The sequence below is a fragment of the Haematobia irritans genome, chromosome 5, assembly GCF_050003625.1.
Source record: "Haematobia irritans isolate KBUSLIRL chromosome 5, ASM5000362v1, whole genome shotgun sequence".
Lineage (NCBI taxonomy): Eukaryota > Metazoa > Arthropoda > Insecta > Diptera > Muscidae > Haematobia > Haematobia irritans.
Genome location: NC_134401.1, coordinates 84996233 through 85019418, shown reverse-complemented (window position 1 = coordinate 85019418; position 23186 = coordinate 84996233). Strand labels below are relative to the sequence as shown.

At 36.0% G+C, this 23186-nt stretch overlaps 1 protein-coding gene across 1 annotated transcript; it reads right to left on the bottom strand.

The window, feature by feature from the left end:
- Positions 1-14678: 14678 nt before the first annotated feature.
- Positions 14679-20198, bottom strand: LOC142239898 (uncharacterized). Its single transcript, XM_075311642.1, has one exon. It carries the CDS (start codon positions 20196-20198, stop codon positions 14679-14681), a length of 5520 nt encoding a protein of 1839 aa, XP_075167757.1.
- Positions 20199-23186: the final 2988 nt, after the last annotated feature.

Here is a 23186-nt window from a genome sequence, read left to right as displayed (position 1 = left end):
TTAAGTAATATGAGGAAATCCTGCAGGAAGCTCTTTAACAAGGCAAAGTCCACCAGAGCCCCTGAGGACTAGGACGCTTACAAGAAGAATCTGAGAGGATACAAGCGAGAACTGAGAAAGGCTCAGCATAACTCTTGGAATGCTTACTGCAGCAGTATTGAGAATACGTCCGAGGCTTCCAGACTACGGAAGGTTCTAGCATCCACCAACTCCGCTCCAGGTTTCATTAAAACATCGGAGGGCAATTGGACAACGTCCAGTGAGGAGACGCTGGAGGTACTATTGGACACACATTTTCCTGGAAATCAGACGGTTGAACCATGTACTGGCGGTGCCACAGTTGCTCAGCGGTCGTTTCCTGTCGAGGAAATTGTATCGGAAACTAGAATAAGATGGGCGCTAAATAGCTTTGGACCATTCAAATCCCCTGGACCTGATGGAATTACTCCGGCGGAGTTACAAGCTGTAACTGACAAAATTATCCCCTGGTTGTCGGTGATATATAAAGGATGTATCAACTTATCATATATCCCAGGAAAGTGGAGGGAAACAAAAGTCGTTTTCATACCTAAAGCGGGAAAAGCCTCTCACTCGAGGGCGAAGGATTTCCGACCAATCAGTTTATCCTCATTCCTACTTAAGACTCTGGAGAGGATGATAGATATTTATCTTAGAACTAGCATCGATTCAAGTTTGTTCTCGAAACGACAGCATGCATACTCGAAGGGCAGGTCTACTGAGACCGCACTACATGAACTAGTCAGCTTTATTGAAAGCTCACTATCTGTCAAAGAATACACAATCGTGGCGTTTCTAGACATCGAAGGGGCGTTCAATAATGTCCATCCGAGCTCGATATTAAATGGACTGACAACTCTGAATGTTGATCCATGTATACTCAGGCTGTTAGACGAACTGCTAATGAAGAGACGTATTTCAGCCACACTTGGACAAGCAAACATACAAAAGTATGTGAACAGAGGCACTCCCCAAGGAGGAGTTCTATCACCTCTTCTTTGGAATGTTGCTATAAATAGCCTTCTGGTTACTCTAGAAAAAGAAAGGATAAAAGTGGTGGCATACGCAGATGATGTAGCTCTGGCAGTCAGGGGAAAATTCCCATCCACAATCAGAGATATTATTCAGAGGGCCCTCCGGATGACTGAACAATGGGCGAAAGACAATGGTCTTGGGGTAAATCCTGCAAAGACAGAATTAGTCATGTACTGCAAAGATCGCAAAACTCCCACGGTTAGGCCTATTTCCTTAGGGGGTATTGAAATTCCCTTTGGTGATTGTGCAAAATACCTTGGCGTTATTTTGGACAGGAAGCTGAACTTTAAGCTTAATATTGAAGAAAGGGCGAGGAAGGCAACTGTAGCTTTGTACTCGTGCAAAAAGGCAATAGGAAAAAAGTGGGGACTAAAACCAAAAATTGTGCATTGGCTATACACGGCAGTGGTTAGACCTATAATGCTATATGGTGTTGTAGTCTGGTGGCCGGCACTTCAGAAACCGACTGGTTTAGATAAAGTTCAGCGTATGGCGTGTTTGTGTATTTCAGGCGCATTCAGCATGACAGGAACAAATTCCCTTAATGTCATGCAACATCCATTGTCTTTAGACATTTTGGCCAAACAGTCAGCTGCAACAACGGCTGTGCGGTTGCGCGAACTATCGCTGTGGTCGGAAAAAGGTTACGGTCACAGTTCTGTCCTCAAAATAATGTCAGATGTGCCTAACGTAGTGGATTACACTTTGGCGAGTCCACTTTTCGACAAAAAGTTTGAGACTCTAATCCCCAACAGTGAGGCGTGGTGCACACAGACCCCGGGGAATAAAGAATATATAGATTTCTACACTGATGGCTCCAAATTGGATGGACAAGTGGGTTTCGGAGTATATTCTAATGATCTGGAACTTCAAATAGCGAAAAGATTACCTAATCACTGTAGTGTTGTTCAGGCTGAAATATTAGCAATAAGAGAGGTGGCGAATTGGCTGAGAAGTAATGTTCCAAAAAATGTGGGCATTAATATATACTCAGAAAGTCAACCTGCAATAAAATCCTTGGACTCTGTGTTCCTCAACTCGAAAACGGCCATCGATTGCCGCAAATCTCTCAATGAGATGGCTGAGCAGTACAATATTCACCTAATATGGGTGCCTGGCCATAGGAACATACCGGGGAACTGCGAAGCGGATGAGTTGGCAAGGCTAGGGACTACCTTACATATTCCAGGGGAACTAGAATTTGTTGGTATGCCCCTAGCTACCTGCAAGCTCATGCTGCGTGAGAAGGCTGTTATGATGGCAAATGTTCGATGGGAGAATTGCAAGGGTTGTAACGACACCAAGCAAATATGGCCCCATTTCAACTTAAACCGCACACTAGATATGGTAATGTTCTCGAGACGTCAGATATCACTCCTGATATCTGCTATAACGGGTCGCTGCCTGATAGGAGATTTTGCAAAAACTATTGGCGCGAAGTATAATGACTATTGTATGAGCTGTCACGATGCGGAGGAAAAAGAATCAATTAAACACCTCTTGTGTGAGTGTCCTGCATTTTGTGTAAAGCGCAAGCAACTTTTAGGAGCATATAGCTTCAGATTACTGGCGGATCTGGAAAACGTTAACTTAAGCAGTCTGCTAATATTTTTGGAACAATCTGGTTGGTTCAACAAAGAAAAATAATCAAGAAGGTTCAGCGGTTAAAACTAGAAGTGCCCATATGTAATAGGTACTTTTAGTTAATGTGGTATCACAATGGACTGAATAGTCTAAGTGAGCCTGAATCTTAATCGGGCTGCCACTTTAACCTAACCTAATCATTGATATCACGTAAATATTTTTTTCAGTGTATAGTAGCAAATAATATTTATTGATAAACTAAGCAGTTTATTATTATTTTAGTCAGAATTGGACTATTTTATTTTTGACAAAATTTGTCATACACAGAAAAAAAATTCCGTAGTTAAACTAACGCTAAATTTAACTTATTTTTATTGGAAAACAATTATTTGCTAGTAGTTAAATTTTATTATTTTTACCGAAATTTTCCACAGCTTAATGAAATCTTACTTTTTTTAAGTATGTCTCGAAAATTTTATGAACTAAACGTGTGTATAAAGTTCAATGACCGTACACATAAGTTCAATATGAACTAAAGCAAAAGTAAATTTTCGTACGATTACCAAAAATAGTAAGAATTAACTACTGTATGGTTAAAATGGTCATGATTGGGCGCCAATGATTTTCTTCTTTACTTTTAGTTAATTTTTTCTTCTATGAGATGATGTAATTTTGTGAACTGCAGTTAAAAAGTACAATAGGGAATTAAAATTTCCTGGTTTTAACAAACCTTTGGGGAAATCTCACAATGTGGAGTAAAATTTTGTTAAATTTTCGTGCGAGGTAGTTCTTTCTTCCTATAAAACATTTCGGTGTATATTGTGACTTTAACATAAAAAATGCCTCTTATTTCTAAGACCAAAGCACGTCTTAATTCTGTGTGCGAACGTCATCATTAAAAATATTTTACTTTTCCAAAAAAAAAAAAATGTTAATCGTATCGCCGTGTCGATTTATCGCAGATTCAATGTCTGCAATATCTTTGCCACCAAGTTTCATTCCGGTAATTGTTCCACGTTCTTCATCTGAAAGTTCACTTCCCCGAGGCATTTTCAGAAAAGATTAATAATTTACATTAAATTTCTTGCGAATATATAAGAAACTCAGGGAGCCACCGTGGTGCAATGGTTAGCATGCCCGCCTTGCATACACAAGGTCGTGGGTTCGATTCCTGCTTCGACCGAACACCAAAAAAGTTTTTCAGCGGTGGATTATCCCACCTCAGTAATGCTGGTGACATTTCTGAGGGTTTCAAAGCTTCTCTAAGTGGTTTCACTGCAATGTGGAACGCCGTTCGGACTGGGCTATAAAAAGGAGGTCCCTTGTCATTGAGCTTAACATGGAATCGGGCAGCACTCAGTGATAAGAGAGAAGTTCACCAATGTGGTGTCACAATGGACTGAATAGTCTAAGTGAGCCTGATACATCGGGCTGCCACCTAACCTAACCTAACTTAACTCAGCCACGATCTATCCCAGCAAAAATACTTCAGTATTAAGAGTTTAGTTGCGCTTTTTGGTATACAATAAAGTAGCCCAGTAAAAAAATTTGGAAGTTCTTCTTAAGGCACAACTTTAAAAGCACTTCAAACAATGTCCTCTCAAAGATGTGCTTTATTTTAACTGCACAGGAAGTTCATTTGAGTCAATTTTTTATAACTCGCGTTTTTCATATTTTTAATGGGAAATTTAAAATGTTATTGTTCAAATGGGTTAAAAACCGATTGAAAATTAATAAAATTGTGCAAATTATTTTAAAAATTGCTAAATCCTTTCTAGAAAAGTTGAGAATTTTTGAAAATATTTGATGTCAAACGTTCCAGACAAGCGTTATAATGCATTAAAAATCGTAAAAAAATTTTAAAAATTATTTATTCGTCAAAATATCTCAAAATTTCTTTATTCACATCCAAATCACTGGATTCGCATCACACCTTAAGAAGTTATGCAAATTCAGTGCAACGGCTGTTGAAATGGTGGACATCCGTCCTATGACAAGCCCATGTTAAAATCATCGCTTCTGCGCCAATTTTGCACCACTTCCGGATCCAAAAATAACATTTTTACTACTTTTTTGGCGACGCTTTTTTTGCTGGGAGGTAGTGCATCCACACTGCATGTATCAGTGGTAATAACGTAAATGAGTAATCAATCATTCGTTTACGTTATTGCAACTAATTCATGCATCTATGAAAGGTAGTGCTGCTTTCCTTCATACTAGCAATGCTATAAAATAGGAAATTCAAGATTATATATCATTTCTGAACAATATTGACCAATTATATCAGCGCTATTTAGAAGCTGCTCTACGTCGGGACATCACCCACAAAAATCAGCGCTGATTCGGTTGTTTTGTAACCAGTTGGTACTGACTCTCTCTCTCTTAACATACAATCCTGTTGAAATAGTGCTCCATTTTTGCTGGGATATTTATTATTCACACGAAACGAAACTGTAATGAACTTGTGCACTCTTCAGCGAAAAGAACGTAAATGTAAATACAAACGACCAAATTAATGCTTGCCCACCAGACAATTTTTCATTTGAACTTTTTACCGTTTGTTTTTCAAGATGCAAACACTTATTGTCATGTATACACATTACATATTTTTTCACCCTGGTCAGTACCATAGTACCGCCGCGATTGATTTAGTACCTTTTGTGTAGACATTTTTAAGTCGATGTCAGATTTATAGTACAATATTTTTGACAAAATATTTTAATATTTTGAGAAAGTCTTTTTTACAAGTTTGGCAAAACAGACAAACTAAAAAACCAAAGACTATTAAAAAACAAGTATAAACGGCCGTTAGTTCGGCCAAGCCGAATCTTATGTACCCTCCACCATGGATTGCGTCGAAACTTCTACGAAAGACTGTCATCCACAATCGAATTACTTGGGTTGTGGTATCTTAAATCGTTTTCTAAATTGTGAGTCCATTTAGACAAAAAAGGTATGTTTAGGTAAGTCTATAAATAATTAGGAATCGATAGGGACTTTTGCACGGTATGTAGGGAGCCAGAATTAAAATAAGGGGGTCGCTTATATCGGGGCTATGTACAATTATTGATATGGACCAATATTTGTGTGATTGGGGATCGATTTATCTGAGGGCCATATATAACTATAGACCGATATGGCCCTAGTTAGGCATGGTTGTTAACGACCATATACTAGCACAATGTACCAAATTTCAACTCACTCGGATGAAATTTGCTCCTCCAAGAGGCTCCAAAACCAAATCTCGGGATCGTTTTATATGGGGCTATGTATAATTATGGACTGATATGGACCACTTTTGGCATGGTTGTTAAATATCATATACTACCACCACGTACAAAATTTCAACCAGATCGAATGAATTTTGCTTTTCGAAAAGGCATCGGACCGGCTTATATGGGGGCTATATATAATTATGGACTGATATGAACCAATTCCTGTATGGTTGTTGGATACCATATACTAACATCACATACAAAATTTCAACCTAATCGGATGAATTTTGCTCTTCCAAGGGGCTCCGGAGGTCAAATCTGGGGATCGGTTTATATGGGGCCTATATATAATTATTGACCGATTTCGACCAATTTTTGCATGGATATTTAAGGCCATATATTAACACCACGTACCGAATTTCAACTGAATCAGATGAATTTTGGTCTTCCAAGAGGCTCCGGAGGTCAAATCTGGTGATCGGTTTATATGGGGGCTATATATAATTATGGACCGATGTGGACCAATTTTTGTGTGGTTGTTAGAGACCATATACTAACACCATGTACCAAATTTCAGCCGGATCGGATGAAATTTGCTTCTCTTAGCGGCCTCGCAAGCCAAATCGGGGGATCGGTTTATATGGGGGCTATATATAATTATGGACCGATGTGGACCAGTTTTTGCATGGTTGTCAGACACCACATACTAACACCATGTACCAAATTTCAGCCGGGTCCGTTTATATGGGGGCTATACGTAAAAGTGGACCGATATGTCCCATTTGCAATACCATCCGACCTACATCAATAACAACTACTTGTGCCAAGTTTCAAGTCGATAGCTTGTTTCGTTCGGAAGTTAGCGTGATTTCAACAGACGGACGGACGGACGGACGGACGGACGGACATGCTCAGATCGACTCAGAATTTCACCACGACCCAGAATATATATACTTTATGGGGTCTTAGAGCAATATTTCGATGTGTTACAAACGGAATGACAAAGTTAATATACCCCCCATCCTATGGTGGAGGGTATAAAAATATTAAATTACAAAAATGTATTTCTGTTGAACATTTTGTCAAAATTTTATTCTATAGAAAATTTTGTCAAATTTTTATTTCTGTTGAAAATTTTGTCAAAACTTTATTTTTATAGAAAATTTTGTAAAAATTTTATTTCTATAGAAAATTTTGTCAAAATTTTATTTCTATAGAAAATTTTGTTAAAAATTTATTTTTATTTATCTACAGAAAATTTATGGTGTAACATGAAGTACAACTATAGCAACCGTAGTTACAGTACTACGGTAGTCTTTATGGTAGTCTGTGCGGATACTAAAAAAAATATTTAAAATTGAGAAGTTGGCAAACAAAATTGTGTTTTCTTTAAAATTCAGTCTAAAGGAGCTCATGCTCCTTGGAGCTCCAATGGAATTTTTGTTGAAATATAGTGAAAGTACTTTTTCGCTCAAAAAATACCTTTTTGGTACTTTCTTAAAAACTGTATATTCCATCCCTGGTTTTGACATATTAGAGAGAGAGAGAGAGAGAGAGTATGGAGATACAGAACTACTCAAAGACCAATTGGCATTACCAACGAACATATCATCATATCATTATATTAGCGATCATTTTCGTTTTATAAATGAAATTGTCAACTTCAGTTGCAGAGTGTATAAAAGGTCTGTGTTTTAAGGGCTTTGTAAATTTTTTTTCTAATACTCGAAAAAATTACGAAGTTAATATTCGTAATATTAACGTATTTCATTATTTATATAACTAAAAACGAAAACACAAAATTGCCTTTTAACGATTGATTTTATTGTATTATTGAAATCGATTTTATTGTATTATTGAATCGGTTGTTCATTGACTTAATATGAACGATTATGCAACCTTAATTCACAATATTCAATTTCTTTATAATAAACAAATTTTAATTAAAGAAAGTGCATAATCTTAAGAATTGTTGTCTTTAAATTTAGGACACGATTTTTTGAAATATGCGTCCCCCGTATGTCTTTCAAGTAGGCAATTTAGATTGCGTTTACATTTTTTGTCTTCGTAAACTGAAAATTACAGTCTCAACCAGAAATATTTTTGTTTTATCCCAATTTTTTATTGAAAACAATCCACCCTATGATATTGTGGAGGCAAATGTCACTTTATTTTGTTGCGACTAAAATGTTAATGGGTGTTGATAACAGGATATGAAAATTTGGGAATACACAGAATGGGCTCGCCTGCTGTTATCGGCAACGCCATAATGCTGAACGTTCTACATGAAGCCAGCCACAATAATTTCTAGATGTAATCTAAAATTGTTACCGTATGTTATTCTATGTTTTGAGGATTACGATGTGAGTGCATAAATTGCGCAATTGTGAAGTAAGCTTTTGTTAATTTTCTGTTCTCATAAAGAATCAAGAACTCACGCATGGCGATGTTCCCGTTACGCTGATATCTGCAAAAGGCGTTGCTTTATAGTTCAAGCTTATTTGTTAGTATGAATTGCAATTCATGTGAATATTATGAATGACAAAATTGGAAATGTCACGTAGAAAATGTTAACGTGGAAATTTAAAGATAAAGCCTTTTGCAACAATATGTTTGTTCTGAAAGAATATTTGCAAAAACGAGTCACAGTCATCCTATAGATCAATCCCTAGATTCGACTTACAGAGTGCATAATAAAATATTTAGTACTTAATAAAATATTTAGTACTGTTTCGCATTATTTTTAAGGGCAAGCATATAATGTTCATAAACTAGGATAACATGTGTGAGACATGCCATTTTTTTAAATATAATATGGGTAGATGCAATGATATATTAGTTTAGAAATTGTATATAAACATATATCTGTGTAGAAAGAGATACCGAAAGAGTATGCTGCAAGTACATAACAAGTAACCAATTGGCACCTTAAAAATATATTCTTCTTATTTCTACTAATGTATGCCTAACGTGAAACATAATATGTTTGAACAATACAAACAATATTTTGTTTGGGCCAATCCTGAAAATATATATGCTAGAAGCGGAATGTGTTTGAGAGTATCTTACCGACACTACACTGAAAAAAAAGCAAGCCCTGTTCCAAAGATTTTGTCTTAATTTTAACAATTTTGGTATTGATTCCGAACCAAAGAAGTGGATAATACAAGTAAGGATACATTTAAGACACAGTTCTCTTTTAAATTTTGGTTTTATGTACTTGCTTCTAGGAAGCAAATTTTAATTTTTCGCTTTTTCAGCTTTTTTCTTCATAAGCCATCAAAGTCCATTAAAAACGAGTTAACGACAACTTTATTTCCCAAATTTAGACTCGACTTCCAGTAGAATTTTTGCTATGTTTCAAGTAAAAAACGTCTTTAAAATAAAGTGTTAAAAAACATGTCCTATTTTTTACGATTTTTTGCTTTGTATATACGGCCGTAAGTTCGAATCTCATGGATTTCATAGAAACTTTTACGAAAAACTATCATCCACAATCGAATTACTTGGGTTGTGGTAATACTTACCGATGGCAAGGTATCTTAAAACTTCTTAACATCGTCTTCTAAATTGTTAGTCCATACGTGGTATATGTTAGACAAAAACGGTATGTGTAGGTAAGTCTACAAATAACTACGAACCGATATGGACTTTTGCGCGGTAATTAGAGAGCCAGAATTGAAATATGGGGGGTCGCTTTATATGGGGGCTATATACAATTATGAACCGATATGGATCAAGTTTTGTGTGATATGTCAATTTTATATATATTGGTAAGGGTTTGGTATAATCCTAATATACACCGGTCTCCCGATTTAACTTCTGGAGAGACTAAAAAGCGCTCCGATCATCCAAAGTAGAATAATCAGATTTTACTTCTTATGCTCATTCGAACAATACGGCTAAAATTACATAGAAATTATATTTCAAATAATATGAATGGCGTTACTTCATCGGATCTTCTTTCACGCTTAGGCGAGATGCTTAGGATTTCTCTAAAACTTAAAAATGTTTCTTATAATCCAGAATCTGATGTACCACATATGCAGAAACTTTAAGTTTAACTTCAAAAAGGACCCCATTTGAACCGATCCGTTTGAGATAATATCTGTCATTAAAGCCACCTGAATTTCTATATATTTTCAAGTATAGCGGGTTAATATACTTGTTTATATTGTACACGCACAGAAAAAAAACAAGTTTAGACTTGGTTGCCGCATCCATTTAATGCTTATCTAGAGCATGTAATTGTCGCGAAAACCATGTATTTTTTCTTTGTGAGAAGATTTTTTTTGTCGAGAAAAATGTATGCTGGCAATAAGCATTTAAATGGTTCTCAAATGCTGCAAACATGTTCTATTATTTAAATGATAGAATTTGAGACCATTACAGGGTCGGGAAATAATGTACATGACCATTCAATTTTTTGACGTTTTTGCAGGGAAAAAAGTTTTTTTCGTGACCATTTAATTTTTTGCAGCGTAAAGGATTTTATAAAAACTTTGAGCATGTACAAAATTTTCATTTTGCCGTCAATCGAGTGTTGATTGTCGCTTACAATGGACGCAGAATACGGAATTACTGTGTTTTGTGTTAATTTATTTATTCATAAGTGGTACGTGGTTTTATGTGAACATTAAAGGAGGGAAGTGAAATTGAAAAATGTGTTTGTGTTTGTTTGCTCTGCATTTGTATGCCCTCCACCATATAATGGGGGTATATTAACTTTGTCATTCCGTTTGTAACACATCGAAATATTGCTCTAAGACCCCATAAAATATATATATATTCTGGGTCGTGGTGAAATTCTGAGTCGATCTGAGCATGTCCGTCCGTTTGTTGAAATCACGCTAACTTCCGAACGAGACAAGCTATCGACTTGAAACTTGGCACAAGTAGTTGTTATTGATGTAGGTCGGATGGTATTGCAAATGGGTCATATCGGTTCACTTTTACGTATAGCCCCCATATAAACGGAACCCAAATTTGGCTTGCAGAGCCTCTAAGAGAAGCAAATTTCATCCGATTCGGCTGAAATTTGGTACATGGTGTTAATATATGGCCTCATATACCCATGCAAAAATTGGTCGAAATCGGTACATAATTATATGTAGCCCCCATATAAACCGATCCCCAGATTTGACCTCCGGAGCCCCTTGGAAGAGCAACATTCATCCGATTCGGTTGAATTTTGGTATGTGATGTTAGTATATGGTATCCAACAACCATGTAGGAATTGGTTCACATCAGTCCATAATTATAAATAGCCCCCATATAAACCGATCCCCAGATTTGACCTCCGGTGCCTTTTGGAGAAGCAAAATTCATCCGATCTGGTTGAAATTTGGTACGTGGTGTTAGTATATGGTCTCTAACAACCATGCAGGTTGGTCCATATCAGTCCATAATTATATATATCCCCCATATAAACCGATCCGAGATTTGGTTTTGGAGCCTCTTGGAGGAGCAAATTTCATCCAAGTCAGTTGAAATTTTGTACATTGTTCTAGTATATGGCCGTTAACAACCATGTCTAACTAGGTACATATCGGTCATAGTTATATATAGCCCACAGATCCCCAATCACCCAAAAATTGGTCCATATTATGTTCATAATTGTATATAGCTCCCATATAAGTGAAGCCCATATTTAAATTTTGACTCTCTAAGTACCGTGCAAAAGTCCATATCGATTCGTAATTATTTATAGACGTACTCAGAAAAAAATTCCCGTAGTTAAACTGACGCTAAATTTAACTTATTTTTATTGGAACAAATTATTTGCTTGTACTTAAATTTTATTATTTTTATCGAAATTTTCCACAGCTTAATGAAATCTTACCTTTTTTAAGTATGTATCAAAAATTTTTTGAACTAAACGTGAGTATAAAGTTCAATGACCGTACACATAAGTTCAATATGAACTAAAACAAATGAAAATTTTCCTACGATTTCTCAAAATAGTAAGAATGAACTACTGTATGGGTAAAATGTTCATGATTTGGCGCCAATGATTTTCTTCTTTACTTTTAGTTAATTGTTTCTTCTATGAGATGATGTAATTTCGTGAACTGCAGTTAAAAAATACAACAGGGCATTAAAATTTCCTGGTTTAAACAACGCTTTGTGGAAATCGCAAAATGTGGAGTAAAATTTAGTTCAATTTTCGTGCGTGGTAGTTCATTCTTCCTATAAAACTGTTCACTTTTTTTTCGGTGTACCTATACATACCTCTCTTGCCTAATATATACCACGTATGGACTAACTTACAATTTAGAAGACGATGTTAAGAATTTTTAAATATTACCACAACCCAAATAATTCCATTGTGGGTGACAGTGTTTCGTAGAAGTTTCTACGCAATCCATGGTGGAGGGTACATAAGATTCGGCCTGGACGAACTTACTGCCGTATATACTTGTTTTCTATATTGTATCGTTTATTTGTATTAGCAGTTAAATAATGATGTGATGTTGAGGAGCATGACTTAATATGGAATATTTATTTATTGCTAAAATTGAACCAAAATAGAGTAAATAAAAATATGTGATGTTTGCTTGCACGACATTATGTGGTATCCTTTTCCCATGTGGTGTCCTTTTTTTTCCGACGAAAAAAGTTTTTTCATAAAGATCATAACATTTTAAGTGGTGACTATGTTCTTTTATCTGGGAGAAAGACATTTTTGATAAATACCATAACATTTTAGATTGTGACCATTTTCTTGTAATTGAAACAAAATTATTTTTCTTTATCAATATCATAATATTTTAAATGAGGATAATTACATTTTTCTTAGATCTATGTTCACTGAGCCACCATAGTTGCAGGAGAAAATGTTACATGGTCGCCGCAAAAATAGCTCCTATCATATTATTTTATTCTTCGAATATAATCGTGACAACCATGTTTCTTCTCTGCGTGTATACTTCTTTACATGTGAAAACAACACTATTTGGTGGCTCCCTCATGCTAATAGAATTTTTATTTTATTTATGAAACAGTCCACACTGAAACAAAGCTTTCCCTGTTCCAAAGATTTTTGGAATAATGATTTTGGTATTGATACCGAGCCAAAGAAGTAAGAATTTAAGATACAATTTTCTTTTAAATTTGAGTTTTGCTCGCTTGATACTTGGAAACAAATGCATTCACTTTTTCTACTTTTTTTCCTCACGTGCTATTAAAGTCCATTAAAAACGTGTCAACGAAACGTACATTTCTAAATGTAGACTCGAAATTAAACCCTGTTTCAAGTAAAAATTTCTTCAAAAAAGTGCTGGCGTCTCCTATTTTGGAATCCATTTTTGATTTGTAGTGAAGATACCAAAATTCAACCAATTTAAAGACGATTTCATTAATTTTGAACAATTTTCCAAAATTATTAGAGCCATGTTGACCTTAGCCAAACAAAATTTTCGTTCATGTAAAGATGTCAATTTTTAAGTCTAATGGTTTAACTAAAGGGTGATTCTTTTGAGGTTAGGATTTTCATGCATTAGTATTTGAGAGATCACGTGGGATTTCAGACATGGTGTCAAAGAGAAAGATGCTCAGTATGCTTTGACATTTCATCATGAATAGACTTACTAACGAGCCACAACGTCGAATTTTCAGTGAATGGGCCCTAGAAAAGTTGGCAGAAAATCCGCTTTTTTATCGACAAATTTTGTTCAGCGATGAGGCTCATTTCTGGTTGAATGGCTACGTAAATAAGCAAAATTGCCGCATTTGGAGTGAAGAGCAACCAGAAGCCGTTCAAGAACTGCCCATGCATCCCGAAAAATGCACTGTTTGGTGTGGTTTGTACGCTGGTGGAATCATTGGACCGTATTTTTTCAAAGATGCTGTTGGACGCAACGTTACGGTGAATGGCGATCGCTATCGTTCGATGCTAACAAACTTTTTGTTGCCGAAAATGGAAGAACTGAACTTGGTTGACATGTGGTTTCAACAAGATGGCGCTACATGCCACACAGCTCGCGATTCTATGGCCATTTTGAGGGAAAACTTCGGAGAACAATTCATCTCAAGAAATGGACCGGTAAGTTGGCCACCAAGATCATGCGATTTGACGCCTTTAGACTATTTTTTGTGGGGCTACGTCAAGTCTAAAGTCTACAGAAATAAGCCAGCAACTATTCCAGCTTTGGAAGACAACATTTCCGAAGAAATTCGGGATATTCCGGCCGAAATGCTCGAAAAAGTTGCCCAAAATTGGACTTTCCGAATGGACCACCTAAGACGCAGCCGCAGTCAACATTTAAATGAAATTATCTTCAAAAAGTAAATGTCATGGACCAATCTAACGTTTCAAATAAAGAACCGATGAGATTTTGCAAATTTTATGCGTTTTTTTTTAAAAAAAGTTATCAAGCTCTTAACAAATCACCCTTTATAAGGATCAAATGAGTTCATTGAACATTTTTATCGACTTTTAGTTGGTTTGGTCTTCTATGTGTTATTAATGTTGCCAAAAAAACCAAAGGGCCTTTGATAAACAGGAATTGTTCAATTCGTTTATTCACTAAAAATTACAATAAATAAATTATATGTATTACAAATTAAATTAAAGAACTTACAATTGTAGACCCTTCCGCAACATTGAAAATTCAAACACAAATGAAAAAGTAATAGAGAAAATTAAGTTTCAATAATTTCAAAAACAAAGTCTACTACGATGAAAACTAATTTATATAAGTACATATGTTCAAATAAAGAATTAAAAAACCAGTATAACAAACCTACTGTAACAAAAAATAATACTACGGTCAAATCTGTATATAACATTCCCGCCCCCGTGAATTGACGTGCGGAAATTCACCACTATTCAAAATCCAATTTGGCCAGCTTCGATATTGGTCTTTTGAAAATTCCATCTTGTGTTTTTACATCTGCAGATCTAGCTACACCATCACTTCCACAATAGGTTTCCAATATTCTGCCTCGTTTCCATTTTGATCTGGGTAGATTACTGTCACAGACAATAACAAGATCCCCAATTTGAAGTTTTTCTGAAGGCACACACCATTTAACCCTTCTGGTTAGATCTGGCAAATATTCCTTTAACCATCGCCCCCAGAAGCCATTCTTTAAATTTTTTAAAATGCGCCATTGTTTTCGCAAATTCACCAAACTGGCATCGAACGCCGCGGGAGTTTGTGTTGAGTTGGTGGTTCCAATTAAAAAGTGGTTGGGGGTAAGGGGCTCAGGATCGTTTGGTTTTAAAGGCAAGTGTGTGAGTGGTCTAGAATTCACAATATTTTCTGCTTCCAACAGTAGGCTTTGAAAAACTTCGAGTTTCGGATCAAGACCACGCAACAATACTTCAAGAGATTTTTTAATGGACTGTATTAAGCGCTCCCAAGCCCCACCAGCGCTGGGATCCGCAGGGGTATTAAAGATCCATTTTATTCCGAGTGAAGATAAAAAACAATTAATTTGATTATGATCCAGAAATTCTTTTTCGTTTCTTAATTCTTTCTGCAGACCAACAAAGTTTTTCCCGTTGTCACTTCTCACTTGCAAAGGAATTCCTCTTCTATTCATAAAATTTCTTAAACTTAAAATGAAAGAGTCGGTAGATAAATCTGCAACTATTTCCATATGAACAGCTCTTACAGTCAGGCACGTGAATAATGCCACATATCTTTTTTCTGTCGACCTTCTTATTTTAATATTAAAAGGCCCAAAAATATCCACTCCGGTATAAGAAAATGGACGCACAAATGGTGTAACTCTATCAATAGGTAAGGCTGCCATTACCGGTTGCGAGGGTTTCGCTTTTCTTAGTTTGCACGAATTGCATTGCATTTCAACTGACCTTAGTAGGCTTCTTATTGATGGAATCCAAAATTTTTCCCGAACATCACAGATTACCTTTGCGGAATTTTGATGACAATTTTTCCGATGATAGTATTCCACAACTAGACGGCTATATCGGTGCCCTTTAGGAAGTATTACAGGGTTTCTTGCTTGTTCTGAAAGGCAAGTCGCATTTTGAAGACGGCCATTGGCTCGAATTATGCCTTTTTCGTCCAGAAACGGTAATAACGTCAATAAAGGGCTTGATTTCGAAACAGGCTTTCCTTTACTTATATCTGAATATTCTTCCCAAAAAGTTTCTTTCTGAATCTGTATCAAGATGAGATTTTCGGCTTCGGATATCTCCTCAGCAGACAACTCATGTCTAAACATTTCGTCACCGTGAATAACTCGACGAGTGTTGTTGATGAATCTTAATATCCAAGCTACTATCCGGCGTACCTTGATATATTTGGAATTACCGTTCACAATCTTTTCTAAGATGCTAGGAGATTCTATTGCAGCACACGTCATATGTTTTTGTTTTAACTCTTCCTTACATCTGTCAGATATTCCCAAAATATTACATTCGTTAGGCCAATCGAATTCCGATTGAATAAGAAATTCAGGTCCGTTTTTCCATTCATCTTCAGGGTCATATTTAAACGGGAAATGGGCTCTCGTTGCTTTATCTGCTGGGTTTTTTGAAGTTGGACACCAACGCCACTGAGATTCATATGAATATTCCAAAATTTCGGATACCCTATTTTCGACATATTGCTTGTATTTCATTTGGTCCGATCTGATCCAACTTAACACTGTACGAGAATCTGTCCATAAAAAACATTTGTCAAATTCTATCTCATGGCATTCTGCTATGGTTTTCTTTAATCGGGCTGCGTACACCGCTCCTTGTAGTTCCAGCTTTGGTATTGAATGAAATCTCAAGGGGGCGCATGCCGTTTTGCCAATAATAAAATTTATTGTTATGGAATTATCCTCATATTCTATTCGCCAGTAAGCCACAGCAGCTACTGCTTGTTCACTCGCATCACAGAATATGTGCAGTTGGATCGATTTCCTTTTACGCCCATCAAAATACCATCGAGGGATTTCAAAGCATTCAAGTTTTTTGATCTGTTGCAACCATTGTTTGAATTTTGAATATATAGTTTCCGGCAATTTCTCGTCCCAACCAATACCATTCTTCCATGCTTCCTGCATTAGTATTTTGGAACCGATCATATAATTTGCAACAAACCCAAATGGGTCAAACACCGACATAGCTATGCAGAGTAATTCTCTTTTTGTGGGTATTCGTTTCAAGTTCAATACGTCCTCTGGAACTTTATGAAATTTTAATATGAACGTAAACTTGTCATATTTTGGCAGCCAATGCATTCCTAAAATCCTTTCTGCGGTTTTTCCTACATTCACCGAATCATTTTGCATTTCAATACCTAGTTGATTCGCCACAAAATCTGAGTTGGTAACAAAATTGTGCATTTCAAAACCTCCAGCTTTATGTATTTCTATCACGGATCGAACCACTTGAACAGCTTCCATTTCACTTTCAAAGCAATCTACAAAATCATCCACATAGTGCTTATCCTTAATTGACTTGACAGCTCTAGGAAAAGAATCAACAAATTGTTCAGCGTTTTTATTTTTGACATATTGTGCAATTGTTGGAGAACACGTAGCTCCAAATATTAAACGTTGCATCACATAGCTTCGTACTGGCTTTGATGGGTCCCCTTCCCTCCATAGGAAACGCTGTGCTTCTTGGTCCGATCTCTTAATGCATATTTGATGAAACATCTCTTTCAAGTCGCCGCAAACAGCTATTTTTTCTTCTCTGAATTTAAAAAGAACTGTTAGAAGGGGTTGGTTCAAGTCGGGTCCAGCAATTAAATTTTTATTTAAAGATACTCCATGGGTTTCAGCCGCTGCATCAAAAACTAATCTCATCTTTTTCTTGTTCGGATTCATGACACCGAAATGAGGCAAATAAAATGTTTTACTGGTTTTCATATTCGCTTCTTCTTCCTCCATAATTCTTGCGTACCCTTTCTGTACATACTCATCGATTTTGGCGCAATATTCTGTTGCATATTTGTAATCCTTTTGCATTTTTCGCTCAACCGTAAGCAATCGTTTAAACGCCATTTCGTAGGATTCCGGAAACAAAACGTTATCATTTCGCCACAACAAACCCGTTTCAAATCTATCTCCATACTTCCTAGTACTCAAATTCAAAATGTCTAATGCTCTTTGGTTATCTCTGGAAACCAATGGTTTCACAGGAGTCTTGATTCCGAAAGTTTCTTGGCCAAAATAATCTCTCATCATATTATCCAATTCATTCTGGGACCTTTCTTCATTTTCTGACCTTTTAACATGACATGAAATGTATTTTGATTTTGGTTTATCAACTGGCCCATATATTATCCACCCAAGTCTCGATTTTGCAGCTATGGGTCCAGAAGGAGAGAGTACTTTAGGTGTATCGATCGTGACTGTCAAATATGCATGCGCCAGACTTATAATCATTTTTGGTTTTATATTAGTGTATCCATGTAAATTAACTCCAGGAAGATTAAGTTGTTTAGCTTCTTCAGATATCTCGGAGGGATTAAAAGTTTGAACTGGTAAGTTCAGTTTCGAGGTAATATAAACATTCCTCATTGTGTACTTGCTTGAGTCTTGTTCTATCCCACTTATTTTGACTGTTACAACCTGTGTCTCTTCTCTAGAAACATGGTTGTTTATCCACTGTAATTCCAAAGTATCTTTTTGTCCAGTAATTTCTAGGTTACGAGCAACCTGTTCGTCAATCATAGACACATTGGCCCCATCGTCTATAAACGCATAGATAATTTCTGAGGTCGTGGGACCAAACACTCTGACAGGAATTACTTGGAATAAAACCGAACAATTTCTAGGATTTATTTCAGCAAGACAATTACGGCCTAATGTTTGCTGGAAAGAATTTGGCTGTTCTACGCCATCGTTATTGGTCAAGTTATTAATCTGAGTTATATTATTCTGGTCCTTATGTAATAATCGATGATGGAACCGCATACAAGAGTTTATGTCACATTTTTTCTTCTTAAAACATTTTGAAGATTGATGGTTTCCTTTTAGACATATAAAACATACTTTAAATAATTTAGCCTTTTGCCATCGAATTTCCAAAGGCAGTTTTATAAAATCGCCACATTCACCTAACGATTTGCAATGTTTTGAGCATAAAATGCATCCTTTACTTTCAACAGACGCGCTAGTACAAGCAAACTTTTTAGATCGTTTATCATTCTCGGTCGAGGTGATGGGCAGAGAGTCAGCTACCATGTGGATGATTTTTCCTTGATCATGCAACCACTTGGAAAAATCAAGAATAGTTGGGGCACTTCCCAAGCTTAGACATGTTTCGGCCCAGTGAATTCTCTTTGATACCGGTAATTTCGATATAAGCTCGCTTAAAAGCATTGGATTTGCCAAATGAAAATCTCCCCCTACTGACTGCAAAAATGTTGTCATATTTGTCACTTTTATAGAAAAGTTCAGGAGGCCATCGAAATCAGTTTCTTTTATGTTGGGAAGCACTCGCACCTTTTGAATTTGTGACTTTATCAACTGGTCTGGCCTTCCAAAGGTTTCCGCCAAAACGTCCAAAATTGCTCCTACATTTTTAGAGTTTGTTAAGAGCGATTCTACCGTTTCACGAGCCTTTCCATATAAAGATTCACGTAAACGCATAATATTATGCAAATCAGAATACTGAAACTCTACCGTAGTGCTATTGAAAGATTCAATAAAAGTTTGCCAATCTTCAGGTGAGCCCGAAAATTTTGGCAAATCATATATTTTCTTATGACGATGCAAATTGGCGTTATTGTCCTGAGGCAATGGAGTAAATGAAATATTACCTCCCGACGTCGTAGGATACGGCATAGCACGTGAGTGATTTAAATATGAAGAATCATTAGCAATTTGGTATGGATATAAACACGGACCTGTACGTACGGATGTTAACGTTGGCATTGTATATTGGCTAAAGTTTGGTATATTCGATTGGAATGACGTAGTTGAAGTTGTATATGTATTGTCGAATGTTGTATTAAATTGTATCTGGGATATAGCTGGGTTTGAAATATTATAATTCGAGTCGGCAAGATGGGTTAAATTTCCCATATTTGTTGATATTGCATTATTCGCGTTCGAGAAACTCACCCGCATTTCATTGTTAGATGCATTATTTTGAAACTCACTTCTTAGAGATGAAATCGTGTCTCTAATTTGTACATTGCTGCTTTCAACCATTGATTGCATTGCGTTAATTTGCCTTAAGAAATTTGACTGCATTTCCTCCATTTGTCTTGCAAATCGTGCAGATATTTCTTCTACACTATCTATTGTTAATACTGGCTGTTGATTATTTCCATCGCCAGAGCCTTGTCTGTGCGATTCAGGATGGCCTTTTGAGCCGGAACTCTGATCTTGACTGACGTTACGTTGTGGAGATCTTTCCAAAGGCATCTCAATCGACGTAGATTTTCCACTCCTAAGAAGCATATAGAGATGCGGATTCGTACTTAAAGAATAAACTTCGCTGGGACTCTCAAACGGCAAAGAGAGAACGACAAATGATCATCAAACTTCGCTGGAACTCTCAAACGGCAGAGAGAGAACGACAAATATTTTATATTATCCTTACACAAAGATATAATCCAAACGTCAATGTTCACATTTATGATTTCCAAATTAACTCTTAGATTATCTGGATTTCTCACAAGGCAAAAGAGAAATCAACCAGATTTTCCTCGGAATTCTTTCAATTTGAATAAAAATGTTATTAATGTTGCCAAAAAAACCAAAGGGCCTTTGATAAACAGGAATTGTTCAATTCGTTTATTCACTAAAAATTACAATAAATAAATTATATGTATTACAAATTAAATTAAAGAACTTACAATTGTAGACCCTTCCGCAACATTGAAAATTCAAACACAAATGAAAAAGTAATAGAGAAAATTAAGTTTCAATAATTTCAAAAACAAAGTCTACTACGATGAAAACTAATTTATATAAGTACATATGTTCAAATAAAGAATTAAAAAACCAGTATAACAAACCTACTGTAACAAAAAATAATACTACGGTCAAATCTGTATATAACACTATGCTAAACAAAATTAGCAATCGCATTTTAGGGACAAAAATATTTGGCCTCACGACAATATTTTTTCCAGTGCATGTACATTAATAAAAAAACAAAATTATAATTTAATAATATGTACAAATTCATATTTTATTTTATGTTTTTTTTTTTTTGTACAAATTTGCCTTCTAGTTAATATTCGGTGTCAATTGCTTTTCTTCCTTGTTCGATGGTAAATATTTTTTAACCAAGCGGTCATTGATGCATACATTTTTTAATTAATTGGTAACACCTGACACCACTAAGCCATGTCTCCGGATTGCTGGGGATTTATACATAATTAAGTTTAAATTTCCTATTACACAGGGGCCATAAGTAGCAGCAGTCGTCACCTGGAAAGATGGCGAAATTCATCACCTACAAGATTGACAGAAATCTGTCGGATAATTGATGGGTGTCTCCACAATACATATTTCGCTTTTTCTAGTAGCTTTGACAGGTGTTTTGTCTTCCCCGGCCGTGATACTGCATTCCTTGGGGCGTTGCTTGAGCGGCTGATGAGAATGTATAGAATTTTAATTTTCAAATATTAGACATCACCTATTAATAGGCAAGAGTTGAATAGAGAAGGGTTTTTAATGGGAAAATAGATTTTTATCTTTGTTGCATACTTCCGTTGGCAGAGTGTTGGCATGGATGATAGCTATAAATATTCCATGTATGAGAATACCAATGATTACATTATACAGTGGAATTTTCTGAAGAATAATATTTTTATTTCATTTCTTTTCCTTATTCGTGATAATATAGAATTTTAAATTGCATGTTTTGCCGGTTTTAGTGGAAATGCGTTACATAAAAAAAAATCAATCAATTTTTTCTAACTTGCTTTTTTCATATTTTTAAGTGGTAATTTTAACTTGTTTTGTTTCAAATAGTTTGAATACAAAGTAAGCAAAAGTAAGAACTAGAAAAACTGCGAAATTTTGATAATATTTTGACAACTTCCGGATCCAATATGAACATTTTCACTATTTTTCTGACGACGCTTAATTTGTTTGGATGCTGTGAAATAATTCCGTTTTAAAATACCGTCTTTGTACACGCACAGAAAAACCATGTTTGGACATGGTTGCCGCATCCATTTAATGCTTATCTAGAGCATGTAATTGCCGCGAAAACCATGTATTTTGTCTTTGTAAAAAGAGTTTTCGAGCGGAGAAAATGTATGGTGGCAATAAGCAATTGAATGGTTCTCAAATACCGCAAACATGTTCTATCATTTAAATGATAGAATTTGAGACCATTAAATGGTCGGGAAAATCATGTACCTGACCATTCAATTTTTTTTTACTTTTTTACAGGGAAAAAAGTATTTTTATAGGTTAAGTATAGATATGTCTAGAACCATTACATGGCCATAAAGACCATTTACATTTTTTTCGTGACCATTTAATTTTTTTACTTTTTTGCAGCGAAAAGAATTTTATAAAAACATTGAGCAGGTACACACGATTTTCATTTTGCGCGTCAGTCATGTGTTGATTGTTTCTTGGAATGGACGGCGAATACGGATTTACTGTGTTTTGTGTTAATTTATTTATTCATAAGTGGCACGTGGTTTTATGTGAACACAAAAAAGGAAAGTGTAATTGAAAAATATAACTGTTTTTATACCCTCCATCATAGGATGGGGGTATATTAACTTTGTCATTCCGTTTGTAACACATCGAAATAATGCTCTAAGACCCCATAAAGTATATATATTCTGGGTCGTGGTGAAATTCTGAGTCGATCTGAGCATGTCCGTCCGTCCGTCCGTCTGTTGAAATCACGCTAGCTTCCGAACGAAACAAGCTATCGACTTGAAACTTGGCACAAGTAGTTGTTATCGATGTAGGTCGGATGGTATTGAAAATGGGCCATATCGGTCCACTTTTACGTATAGCCCCCATATAAAGGGACCGTCAGATTTGGCTTGTGGAGCCTCTAACAGAAGCATATTTCATCCGATCCGGCTGAAATTTGGTACATGGTGTTGGTATATGGTCTCTAATAACGATGCAGAAATTGGTCCACATCGGTCCATAATTATATATAGCCCCCATATAAACCGATCCCCAGATTTGGCTTGTGGAGCCTCTAAGAGAAGCATATTTCATCCGATCTGGCTGAAATTTGGTACATGGTGTGAGTATATGGTCTCTAACAATCATGCAAATATTGGTCGACATCGGTCCATAATTATATATAGCCCCCATATAAACCGATCCCCAGATTTGGCTTGCGGAGCCTCAAAAAGAAGCAAATTTCATCCGATCCGGCTGAAATTTGGTACATGATGTTGGTATATGGTCTCTGACAAC

What these genes read in the sequence shown, in the direction of transcription:
- LOC142239898 (XM_075311642.1), bottom strand. Translation starts at nt 20,198, where the DNA reads ATGCCTTTGGAAAGATCTCCACAACGTAACGTCAGTCAAGATCAGAGT.